The sequence below is a fragment of the Brachyistius frenatus genome, unplaced genomic scaffold, assembly GCF_029030835.1.
Source record: "Brachyistius frenatus isolate BFR_SWC_R1_liver_20210118 unplaced genomic scaffold, ASM2903083v1 Contig_130, whole genome shotgun sequence".
In the NCBI taxonomy this organism is placed as follows: Eukaryota; Metazoa; Chordata; class Actinopteri; family Embiotocidae; genus Brachyistius; species Brachyistius frenatus.
Genome location: NW_027210729.1, coordinates 212,390 through 225,545, shown reverse-complemented (window position 1 = coordinate 225,545; position 13,156 = coordinate 212,390). Strand labels below are relative to the sequence as shown.

The 13,156-nt window shown below is 40.5% G+C and overlaps 1 protein-coding gene across 1 annotated transcript in view; it reads left to right on the top strand.

Annotated features, from left to right (window-relative positions):
- The window catches only part of nkain2 (sodium/potassium transporting ATPase interacting 2), an 85,007-nt gene extending 74,025 nt beyond the window's left edge, over nt 1-10,982 (top strand). The window contains exons 6-7 of the mRNA XM_069714372.1: nt 2,580-2,661; nt 5,785-10,982. Of these exons, the coding sequence (XP_069570473.1) occupies nt 2,580-2,661; nt 5,785-5,794 (92 nt within the window). The 3' untranslated portion in view covers nt 5,795-10,982. The remainder of the gene's footprint in view (nt 1-2,579; nt 2,662-5,784) is intronic.
- The last annotated feature ends 2,174 nt before the right edge of the window (nt 10,983-13,156 follow it).

Genomic DNA, 13,156 nt, shown 5'->3' with positions numbered 1-13,156 from the left:
TTGTTGTGGGAGCTATTTTAGCACACACAGGGCACGATGCAGGCTACACTCTGGGCAGGTTGCTCGTCTATCACACCGCTAGCGCATGCTGACAAACACATTCACACTCGTATTCACACCAACAAGCAATTTAGAGCTTTAAAAGCTTCCAAGTCTGTCTAAATTGCACACAGAGGAAATGCTCAAAAAGTATGAACGCATGTCACGTGCTTCATTTTCATGTAGGAAAAAGATAATTTTCTCCAGAATAATTTTGGGGCTCCATTGTAATCTTCGTGTTGCCAAGCCTTAATCCTGATTATGGCTGCGGAAAGCGCTGCGTGATAACGCAGTCTGGGAGAATAAACAATAATCAGGGAGCTTTGTCGGGAAATGCACCTCGGGTGAAGAAGCTAATACTCACAGAGGACCAATGAAGATTTTGACTTGCTGAGGAAGCTAATTACTCTGATAATTATTTGGTGCATGTGTGAGCAGGTGTGTGTGTGTGTGTGTGTGTGTGTGTGTGTGTGTGTGTGTGTGTGTGTGTGTGTGTGTGTGTGTGTGTGTGTGTGTGTGTGTGTGTGTGTGTGTGTGTGTGTGTGTGTGTGTGTAAGAGGTTAATCATTGTCAGTCTTATCTGTCTCAGAGCTACTCGAATGTGTCAAACAGATTCTAATCAAACATACTCGTACACACAAACACACACACAAATAAGTACACACACCTGGAGATAACTGAAGTAATATTCAGATGATCAGTCTTTGTGTTTGTAAGTCATTAGTAAACATTCAGGAATTCAACCGAATGACAGCAAATTTCACAATTTTTTTTGCTCCTGTTGGCTGCTGGTGTCTCGTAACATGTTCACCTATTCTGGAGAGAACTGTTCATTCACTTCCACATTCATTAGACATATCTCGAACCTTATAAATTACATATCTGAATTTTTAAATTGGGCCTCCACAGCTTGATAGGCAGCACGCTGACAGGGTTAGAGGCTCCATTTCCTCTTGTGTTCAAAGGGTTGAGCATGGCAGAAACTCTGCTGAGACTATTTGACTGCAGCATGAATCAGCAGGAAACCCTCACCATTCACACCAAGCCGTTCTTCCATAAAAAAGGATCTACACAAAGAAAGAATACATCAAGCACCGGCAGAGGCTCTGCATTGTCTGAGTGAACAGCTATAATGAGGCGAATGATCATAAAGTACCACCAGGAAATCTGCTGATAGAAAAAGATCATCTGGTTTTCCCCATCGTGTGAAATAATTCACAATTTCCACATGCAAGCAATGTAAAAAAAAACCAGCAGCTAAGATGTCTTACAATAAATTTTTAACAGACTGAAACAAACAAGAAAGCTGTAACACCGAAACTAAATGGCTCTTGAAAGCTCTAACAATGTCATTACACAGATTTTCATATTCAATTTCTACACTGAGTATCTCTGCAGTGGAATGATTCTTTAAATATTAGTTAAAGGCTTATTTAAGCACACCATTTATTTTGTTCTAAGAATAATCCAACATTTTGGCACATAAATGAAGGCAAGCAGCTGTTTGTTTTTATCCATATAACAAAACGAAATGTTAAAACACATTTTTAAGTGGCGTTGCGGTTAACTGCACCTAAACAAGAAATACTTGAAGTTTTTTACAACAGGCAAAATCTCTGTACTCTTTGATGGCCCCTCGTATACCATGTTAATTTGTGAGCTTTAGAGTTTTTCCAACTCGAAACAGAAGCAACTGTTTTCCCCCAGAATTTGTGCTAAGCTATCGGGCTACTGGTTCGAGCTACATATTTGGCATACAAACGAGAGTGGTGTCAATCTTCTCAGCCCAGGGTCGATGACGATGCATTTTAATGTATGTACTTCATGGTGTTTTTAATAGGCATACTCAAACTAATGAGTGTAATCAGTTCTGGTTCTGGAAATAAGAAGGACTGACTATGTATGGTGTTTGCTGCAATGTGATATCATGTCCCTGTTAATTGCAGGCTAAAGATAAATTTATAGCTACTTTTCATCTTCCGCAATGGCACTCAAATTTCATATTGTACTTGATGTCATGAAATCTCACTTAATAAATATGAAAATATGCAGCTGATCAAGGCAAGGAAGTACCCTTTTATGAGCTCCACACCATCAAAGTAAAAAAATATATCATTACTTCCTCTCTTCAAAAGTCCAGGCTCTCCGCCTCAGTCTGAAGGAAGCAACCACCTGCTGGCAGCTCCTAGGCTCGGGAATCTTTGGAGCTACCCTAGATAATTCAGGAGTTAAGCATATTCCCAGGGCAAAATATATCGCCGCATAAATCTTAGTTTTACTCCTAAAAATAGACTTTAGATTTGCATCGCAGGATTTTCATACAGTCGAGGCCAAATTTTCACTTGAAGCAGTTTCATGCCTACAACCCCGATTAGCAGTGAGATCAGCTACGGAGGTGGTGGTTCTGGTGCAAAATGTACCGTAGAGACCTCTGTAGGTGTAGGAGGCCTAAAGCAATGAATCATGTGTGGTAGGAGGTTCCCAGCTGATAGCGACATATGCGTTCTCTAATTGATGCTGATTTTGGGCTTTTTATGCAGTTGATTTTATAGGAGGGTTCGACTCGTACGGCTACCAGGGTCCTCAGAAAACCTCCCACCTTCAACTACAACCCATGTACATGTAAGTATAGTGATGCTCTATTTATTCACATATCTACCAACAAATGCCTTGAAATGCTTTGATGTTTTTGATTATCATATTCCCACAACAGCAGTCATACAGATACAGATAAAACCGCATATACCGTGCTAAATAGTGACCAAAAATCTAGTTTACCTCCTCATTTGTGTCTTAAAACTTCCTAACAGCAAGTAAAGTCTCACAATTTTCTAAGGCAACCCCACCATCAACAGTAAACTGTGTTTAGGGATTCATTTTCATCTGTTTGATGTCATGAGTTCTGCAGAGAATGAAAAAGCATATTCTTGCTGTCTCAGCATAAAGGCTTATCATTCACCAGCCCAAGCTCTCATCAGTTATCTCTGTTTAGCACTTTTATCACTCCCCTCACACGTAGCAAATAAAGGCGGGGCTCTGATATGAAAATTATTGCTGCCATAATCACTTTTGCTGAAGCATAATTAGCTTGTAACCGTCTTATCCACACTGACTGGAAAGAGCATCTACCTTTGCACTATTGTTATGTTATGAAGTGGATTTTGTTGTTCAGGAAGATGTTTTGTTTATTTGGAGGCTAGATTCTAGTCTATATGGTGATTTACTGAGACTCAAACCAATAGAACCCAGTTTCATCAAGATCCTTGACTATTCTTAGTCCACATAGCACAAAGGATATCACATAAATCTCACTTCCTCCATTTGTCTAGTGGAAAAACACCAACGCAAAACAGAAAAGGCTACACGACTATAACAAGGAACAAAACAAAAATAATGGTGATTCCACTGATGTGCAGCAGACAGGTTATCAATAGTAGTTTTTATTAGAAAAGCCGTAGCAAATTAGAGTGAGATACGGGCAGACAGAGAGAGAGAGAGAGAGAGAGATGGCGGGATCGAGATGGGTGAGGGACTTAAAGATGAAGAAAAGAGCGGGAGAGAGGGTTAAAAGAGAAACAGAGTGATGGATGAAACGTTGGACTAAACAAAGAAGAAAGGCAATAAAGGACCATTCTGTAGTTTTATACGTCCCCTGTGAAAGCCATAACAACGATCATAAATCATCGACCCCCAAGATAATGGCTGCAAACACATACGCTCATAAAGACACACACACACACACACACACACACACACACACACACACACACACACACACACACACACACACACACACACACACACACACACACACACACAAGAGCTAGAACTGCTCATACACACATTAATGCACGCATGCATATAGACGCACACATATGCACACATACTAACACAAACATCATCATCATCATTGTGCTATCATTGTTCCCCAGCTGTTGTCCCTTCAGTTTGGTGTTTATTGGCTCTGGCCAAAGGGACCAATTAAAAAGCATCAGCTGTACCATCCCAAAGGAAATCTCCCTCTCTCTCTCTCTCACACACACACACACACACACACACACACACACACACACACACACACACACACACACACACACACACACACACACACACACACACACATTTCTCAACAATTACTGCTTCCAGAATTCTTTAGAAATATCTCCTTCATTAAAACAAAAAAGAACCTCTTAAGATCACCTTATTGTTGACCTCTGCAACCATTTGTTACTCTACTCTACTCTGCATTGTGAGGGGAGTGAGAGTTCAGCATAATAACAAAAGCTTTGTAACATGTAAATAAATACTGTACTAATAATAGAAATCTGAAAGATCATATTCTGCTCATACATTTCCTGTACATGTTTAAATTCTCAGTCTTTTTTGCCAACCTTATGATGAAACTTCATTGCATTGTTTGATAGTTGGTTCAGTTCAGTTCAAAACATACCGCATCATATACACGGGAAATGTTCCTTTATAACCCAGGACACTGAAAGAAAATTGCAAATTGGTATCAGTCGTGTAGCTGGAAGTTTCATATAAGAAGTGAATACAGTAAAGGTGCTGTATGTTAGCGCTGTGCTAATCGTTCCCTCAATGCAAGACATTTTTTTCTTTTTCATTTTTCCCTCAGTTTCCAATGAGGCTGTAAGTGACAGATGAGGCTAAATGCTAAGATACAATCACTACTTCTCATTAGCATTTAGCTCAAGTGTTTTAGCTATTGTTAGCCACCACAAACTATTGATCATACTACACCAAATGAAGCTGTAGCAGCAAATTTGAGTGTAATACATTAAGCAATTTAATTCAGTTTTATTTATAAAGCACTAAATCATAACACAAGATATCTCAGGGCACATATAGTAAAGTCCTGACAAAAAAACAACAACGTACAATATCATAAAGAGGAACCCAATAATTCAACAATTCCCACGAGTGACAGCTGGAAGACAAAACTCCCCTTTAACAGGAAGAAATCTCGGACAGAAGCAGGCCGTCATCTGCCTCCACCGGTCAAGGTGAGAGGAGAGCAGAAAAGGAAAAGAACAGCATAGATTTTCAGCTAAGCAAAAGTGTGTTTTACCACTTCTGAATAAACATTTTTATTAGTAATAGAAAGAGTGTGTCACCTTTTCTCCCAAAGACCTAATAATCTCACTTAAACAGTAATTGTGCTTTAAGGTGCACCGTGTGAAATTTGATATTGATTAATTTGGCAACCACAACAAAAAAAAAAGATGAAAAAGCAAGAAAAAATGGTTCTTGCTTTTCTTGATATCTTTTTTTTATTCTCGTGTGTATAATATTTTGGGTGGAGGTGGGGGGAATTATCAGAGAGCCAGTGTACCCATGAGAGCGTGAGGCTGTCTCTTGAGTATTATTATCTTTCATAAAACACACAGAACAAGTGCTTCTGATGTTCTCATCAAGCAACATTATGTTGTTAAGCTTATTTGCCAGAGTAAATTACTTAGTCAAGGACGATACAGAGCAAAATCCTCTGCTTAGCATTTCATCATAAACCTCTTAACCTTCAATGTTCTCAATTATACCAAAAAGCTTTAAAGTTAGATAAGACATTTTTCACAGTGTAGGGTGATGTCACATGGACTACATGTTTTCTTTCATATACTGGCACCTTTAAATACTGACTGACTCAACAGAATAGATATAGTTTAATCTGAAAATGTAAACTATTGTGTCTGTTTTGTTTAACCATCTTCTGCTCTTTCTCAACAGGTCAAAATAAATCCAGAAGCTACTCCAGGAGTGCTGCCTTACCACTGATCACGGCTTCAAATCCTGCTTCTACTACTCCAACTGTCTTTTAATAAACAACAACCAAGACACAGAGAAGTAGACAGGACCCAGATGACACTCTGCAATTCAACGTTCAAATCCGACCCCAAATACTTGATCAGATTTCTTCTTCCCCCGGTTTGCCGGTCTGTCTGCTGGTTTTAATGGAGTTCCTGATGAAACACTGGCCTCGTGTGGTTGAACATGGTCACTGCAGGACATGAGAGCCACACTGATGATCTATATATATATATATTTTTTTTTTTTTGGTCAGACGCAATCAGGAGCCAATGACTTGCTTCCTCTTGTGCTGTTGGGTATCCACAGTGTGAAGGAAACCAAAGGGATGCAAAGAGGCCACAACTCATCGGTGATGCGTTTCCTCAGGCTTCCAATGAGAACTCGCAGATTTCTGCTGTCAAAAAGTGTTAATATTGACCCCTTTTTCTTTGAAGCAGAAAACGGCCGCAGTCTCAAAGTTTCTGGTTAAGTGTTGTGGTATCTAACAGCTCGGTATTCCTGACCAAAGAGTTAAAACAAAAATTCAGAGCGACATCCCTGCATACACAACAGAGCCTGTTGAGCTTTTTGCTCTTGGTGCCTGACAGATTACACCCTGGACTTCCAACCAAGAACCGACTAACAAGACTACAGATCAAGGAATGTCAGACATCTTTTCTCTAAATTTACTTTCTGGTGCATTTGGGATCTCGTTGCAAACAGCGACAGCAAATATGGAAGCTCGATGGGCTGGACTCGAGCACACGTTTTCCTCCATTGTTTCATGGCGAATTTTGAATGTTAACTAACAGTGTGATGTGTTGATTTACATCTGATATGTGCATGTGTACGAGACAAATTCACATACACAGACAAGCATTGAGTAATGTACATGTGAATACACACATGCATGCACACACACACACACACACACACACACACACACACACACACACACACACACACACACACACACACACACACACACACACACACACTCACAAGCTCTCTACTACCACTTCACTTTCTTACTACTAATGTGAATCTTAACAATGTTTACAACAGAAATTCTGTCCGTCTGACAGAAAGACTGAACACTTGACTGACAGATGCAACAGATACATCAACAGGCAGACGGGGAGACAAACAGTAACGACCCACCCACACTTTTCTCGCTGCAGCATCCCAAAGGCCGTGGGGTGTTTTCTGCCATATTTATACAGACAGGACAGCTGTTCCAGATGTGTCTTTTGGTCTCTTGATGTCTAAATATTTGGTCTTCCGCCCAAGACAGACACATAGAGAGAGAGAGAGCGACAGACAGATAAAAACATCACAGAAGAGGCAGTGAGGTCAGGCAACAGTTCCCCCATCCACCTCAGTACCCTTGTAGACGCCTCGCTCGTATCTTTCAGCAGGCAAGCGTTTCCCCTTTTTCCTTGATTATATTTTCTTTAAAAAAAAATGCTGGATGCCAGATAAAGCGCCCAATCAGCCTTATCATCCGCAGTATCGAGCTCTTCTTAATAACTGAAATAGTTCAAAAGCAGCCAAAATCTCCTGCAGGCAGCGCTTACACACAGAGGGAAGACACACCCTTTACAGAAGTGACAATCACAGTCAGAGTGGCCTGAGTCTTACTAGACATGAATTGGCATTTTTATAGCTTTGTGGCAAAAAGCTGATTGTGGGACTTGGATGAAAGGTAGAGAATAATATCTTCCAAAATAAAAATGCTAGTCATCATCACAAGAGAAACATCAGAACGAGAGAAGCTTCTAAATTATATAATTTTATTAATTATTTATTGTTTTAATTTATATATCGCTTTTCCGAATCACTGGTGAATTATCGGTGCAAGAAAGAAATGGAAAAAAGCAACGGAGGCTGAATCCTCACTGATTCATGAAGACTTCCACTGTCGCTGGCAGACTAATGAGGACAAAAGTTATACCAGAGAAATGCCAGAGACTCTGCACCCCCTTCTTTCACCTCACTACTCGAATTTTTAATGTCGAAAGTGCCAACCACATCACCACATGGACCTCTGTAGACTCAGTTTCTGAGAGCCACAGACTGGGACCAAAATTTGGTCTCAAGTTTACTAAAGAAAAATAACAAGAATATAGCAAATCAAAACATTACAAAAAAATCCCATTGGCATTCCAGACAGCAAGTTTTTTTTTTTTTTTTTTTTTTTTTATTCCATTCAAAGAAAATCAGCTGATTCCTTCTGCAAATGTGACTAAACATGTTGCATTTGTGTTGCTATCACCGGACCAAAAGTTTGGGGCCTTCTCCTTCTGCTAAGAAACACTTTTCAAGGTGATGGGATGGCATAATGATGGACTAACAGAGTGATTCCCTCTGCAAATTGATCCACCTTTCACTTCCCCCTTCTGCCAGATATCTTCAGCAGTGAATCTGTTTTGTAACAGAACTCTGTGGGATACGTTCAGAGGTGCTGAAAGTCCGCTGCTGCCGGTCACTCTGGAGGACAGAGACAACATGTTGTGTGTTTGCATGAGGTGTTTCCAAACTGTTGCATATTTAATCTCATGCTGCGTGTGACTAACTAGCTACTTAAAATGGGAACTGTTTGGTTTGTCAAATGCTCCTCGACTCTCTTCAAGGAGTCCTAAATGTGAACTTTGTGGTTTTTTCTATAAATAACACAGTCTGTCGAGTAAAGGAGAAAAATAGCTACTCCGATGTAAAACGATGAAATGTAACTTTGAACTTCTAGACGTTTTTTATTCACGTGTGGCCGTGTTTACTGTTTTTTCTAGTTGACTAATAATGTATGATGTTGTGTATAAGTGGGACTACTATGTTTTATTTCTTCTAATTGTACAGCGTATTTGAAACGAAAGAGTAAGAGGACAACGGTGGGAAAGAGAATTAGTTGCACTATAGCCTGTAATTCCTTCATTAACCGCTCAGTCAGGGCTGAAAATTCACTTTCACTTCAGCACATAATTAACGTTACAATATTCATTTACATTTGAATTGTCAACCAACAGTACATGTACCTTTTAATAAATAAAAGGACGACAGATTAAGTGTTTGTTTTGCGAAAAAGCTAAATCATGAAACGTGAGAAGAGGATATTGTGAATCCATTATTGTGAAGCTTAATTGAAAACGACGGTTGCGTCATGAGGAAACGAAAGTATTTGAACTGAAAGTGAATTTATTTGTCGATTTATTTGTCTTTGATGGAGTCGATGAATTTGAGCTGACACGGTGATGCTGTTATCAAAAACCTACATAGTCCCAATCTGGCACATTTAATGAGCAGCAGACATTCAACCAATCAGAAAGGAGTTCAGAAATATGTGACCCAAGTGTGTGTGTGTGTGTGTGTGTGTGTGTGTGTGTGTGTGTGTGTGTGTGTGTGTGTGTGTGTGTGTGTGTGTGTGTGTGTGTGCGTACGCGTACGCACACGGCTGCATGCGAGACTCGCAGGACATTGTTTTCTTCGTCATGGTGAACTAAACAGCACTTAACCCAGAACCTGCAAAACCCACGATCCGCTCTGAATCCCAAGTGAAGCCGAAACGCATTGAAGATGAATGAACAGCAATAACAACAGTAATAATGTATTGTAAAGTAATAAGAGAGACAGGATCGACACAGTTCGTCATTTATCTTCAGAGCTGCTTAATCCCAGTTAGACTTTGGAACAGTAGAGCCTTTGTTTGGTGATCTAAGAGTGTACTTCGGTACACAGGGGGGTAAAACATTAGTAGAAGAAGACGGAGCCAAGCCATTATGCTGTTGATCAGTGTCAACAAACTTTCAGTGAAGCCGCAGTGTAAACGTTTGAAGCTGCACTAAGAGCTACAAGATTTCCCAAATGATATGAGACAAGATAATCTCATACCCCTGTTTCCACCTTGCATCACCATGTGTCCTGGCGTGATCGGATCACAAATGGCCAGCAAAAGCACAGGTGAAAGTACGACGAGGATGCATCGAGATCCGATCTGGTCAGACCACATCCGGAGGTGGTCTGTGACGCTTGTGGAAACACAATGCGTGGTCAATCCGTCATGGGCGACATTGGAAGACCGACTACTAAAAATAAATGCAGCTCGTGTTCATTCCGATGTGTTACTGTCACGTCACAGCAGGTTTGTTAGTTTTGAATTTTTTTTTTCCCTACGTTCAATCTTTCCCGTTAAGATCTCTGCTCCGCCCCCCTTTCACCCTCAACAGCGGAGACGTCCTAGAAAAATTCATTAATCTGATCCGAATTATTGGGGTTCTGAAATTCAGGTTACTGCCCCATGATTATTTACTTGTATATTTTCATAACTTAGCCTACGTTTTCATTTGAATATAGAGCGGGAAAGTGAGATCTGGTCTCAAAAGGTCCCTCAGGACGAATGTGGAGAAGAATGAAATGCCAGGTGGGAACGCATGGTTTAGAGCAGGCCACCTGTGATCCAATCTCGCCAGGAGGCATGTCGATGCAAAGTGGAAACATCCTCTTTGTTTTCTCCCAAGGCAACTGGGCTTGCTTAAAATTCTTGAGGTCACATTTGAGACCCACCTGGCCATCTTATGAGTCGTTTAGGATGGATCTCACATGTCAATGACTCTCAAGGTGCTAACAACCCCCACAGCAGGGTAAAGCCTGCAGTCAGTTAGAACTGAAGAAGCCTTTCGGATGAGATGAAACATCTTTAAGAATTTTAATGGCCTTTGAATAACAGATTGACAATGATCTGGATAAATAAGATTCTTCACAGATATGAGATACAAGAAACGTAAAGTGTGCTGGAATCTTAAAAATGTGCCCTTATTTCCCACAACGGCCGCAAAATGGGTTTTCAAATGTAAGCGTTAATGTAAATTGAAGGGAATTGGGCAGTCACAGACATGCAATAATCCTGACACATTTAGCAGCTATTCTGAATTGCAGCATTCAGTATGTCTACAGGAATATAACACGAACTGCCAGTGGGAGCAGACAAGTCCAGTGTTTCTCTGTGGCTCTGGGTTGATTTGTTTAAGTACTGACTACAACCACGTATGTCGGTTTAACTCCTTCTCTTTTTACGATGTTTTTTCCCCACAGGTGACTGACTGTACATAAACTAGACAGCCGGGATTAAAGTACAGTGTGGAGAAGGAACGTCTTACATTGTGTCCTCTGTTCTCTTGACAACTTCCAGACATTAGTATCTGAGTTGTTTTTGTGGGAGTTGAGGGTGTTGTTCTTGTCAAGCAAGTGTTCTTTCAATATTTCAGTGACAAAAAACAAACAAACTACTTTCTAAAATGACTGCAATGAAACCAGACTTCTTCTCCGCTGACACAGGATCCTAAAAGACACTCTAAATCATCACTTTCTTTTCAGTTCACACAATTGGACCAGTCAAAGAGTAGGCTCTAAACGTACACACACAGTCAATGCAATGAAGCGCTGCTGCCCCTTTGCAGAGGAAATACAGCTGTAAGAGGAGCAGAGTAGGTGGTGTTTTTACATCTAGTGCCCAGAGGTAAATTCAATACTTTAAATCCCTGAGAATAATAGTGTTAAAAGCAAACATGAAACATTTACTCGATTAGGACTAAAACCCTTCATTTTGACATTTATCTGAGTTTCAGATGGAGTAAATGCTCAAGGATAGAAGGAGTTTAAATATTAATTTGCATCCTGCACTCCTCAATTTTTGACCTGTTTTGTGTGGAACACACTCCTGAAAATGTCTGATGGGCGTTAAGGCTTTATGTAATAAGCTGGGACTTGCACTTGTAAAAGGCTTTTTGGCATTGTTGGCATTCTCCGCTCGAACCAATTGGGCACAGCCAGGACAAGAAAACTAATTACCCCGTGGCTTGTGCCCTATGGCATTAATGAGGGATTGTAACAGAGCTAACAACCCATTTCACAGGCGCCCCAGTTAGGTTTATTTGAAAGTTGTGCCAACAGCACTGAGCTCAAATTGTGTCCATTCAAACTGCTTTCGTTCTTTGGTGTTCAGGTGTCACTTTCCCTGACGAAATTAAATGTGAGCTGGTTAAGGAGGGTTTTAATGAGAGCCATGAGCAGGATGCAGTGGAGAGTAGCTGGTCTGCAACAATTATATGTATTAGTAAGAGGAGCATGTTGTTAGATTAGATACCATTAGTAAGTATAATACTATTACAATTTCATTGTTCTGACTAATAGACCCAATATTGAGAGTTACGGTGATGGATGAACTATATGAATGCATGATATCATGCCATTTTTGCTGTGAGAACCATCATATCCCCCACAGTCCAAACATAATAAGGCTTCACACCTGCATCTCAAGCGGCAACATACCGTGACGTCACCCTTTGGTTTCTGAACTGGTTTTTTTGAAGCTTTAAGTTCAGCACTTCGGCCGTCACCATCTTTCTATTTTGGAGCCAGAAGTGACCATATTTGGACAAACTGGGGAGGAGCGACGGGTGGATCTGACTTGATCTGACTGGGAACTTATAGCAGAAACCTAAAGGCACCCCAGGCCTGTCAATAAAATCCAACATGCCTCCAAATGTACCACGTTTTGAGGCTTAAAATCTAACAAGAAAACTAATGAAAAGGAGTGAATTCAGCAAATTACACCATAATGACTGGTAAAGAAATGTATTGGCTTGTATTTCATTAAATAAGAAGAATGGAACCAGCTAGTGGCCCTCGGTGGTATTACACTTCATGGCATTTCAGGGCTGGCTTCACTTTTCAGACCAGGAAGCGACTGTCCATTTTAAGATACAGTCTGCGCAGCACATACTTATCGCTTGATTGAGTAATACCACTCATCACCATTATGTTACTACCCCTTAGTCGTGTGGCATACCAATATCCTAAAAAAAAATAGAAATGCGTCTTTCAAAGAGGGAGAAAGAAACATCCATTTTGGCTTCAACAGTGATGTCTTCAGTTTCTGCTATAAATAAACGCTACTGGAGCTGACAGAGATTTAGTATCTTGCTCAAGGACATTGGCAGGGCAAATGTAATGCAGACTTGAGCCAGCAACCTGAAGGTTTTTGCTCGCCTCCAATAGAATTTTCACAGCAACCAAAATTAGACTCGTATGGCACGATACAGCTGCAGAACTGCAGCCCAGCCGGCACCATCTATAACACCTTTTCATAAGGTTGTCTGTGTCTGGGATTTTATATTTTACTTGAGGGTGAGGGTTCATTCGTGACCTTGGAAATAGCTTCATTTAAACAAAGCTTTAACTCAGAGTTACTGTCTTCATTAGTGGAGGTTGTTCAGTTGTCATGGAGATGGCAGGACTCAGGTCATGTTAGGTTGGTGCA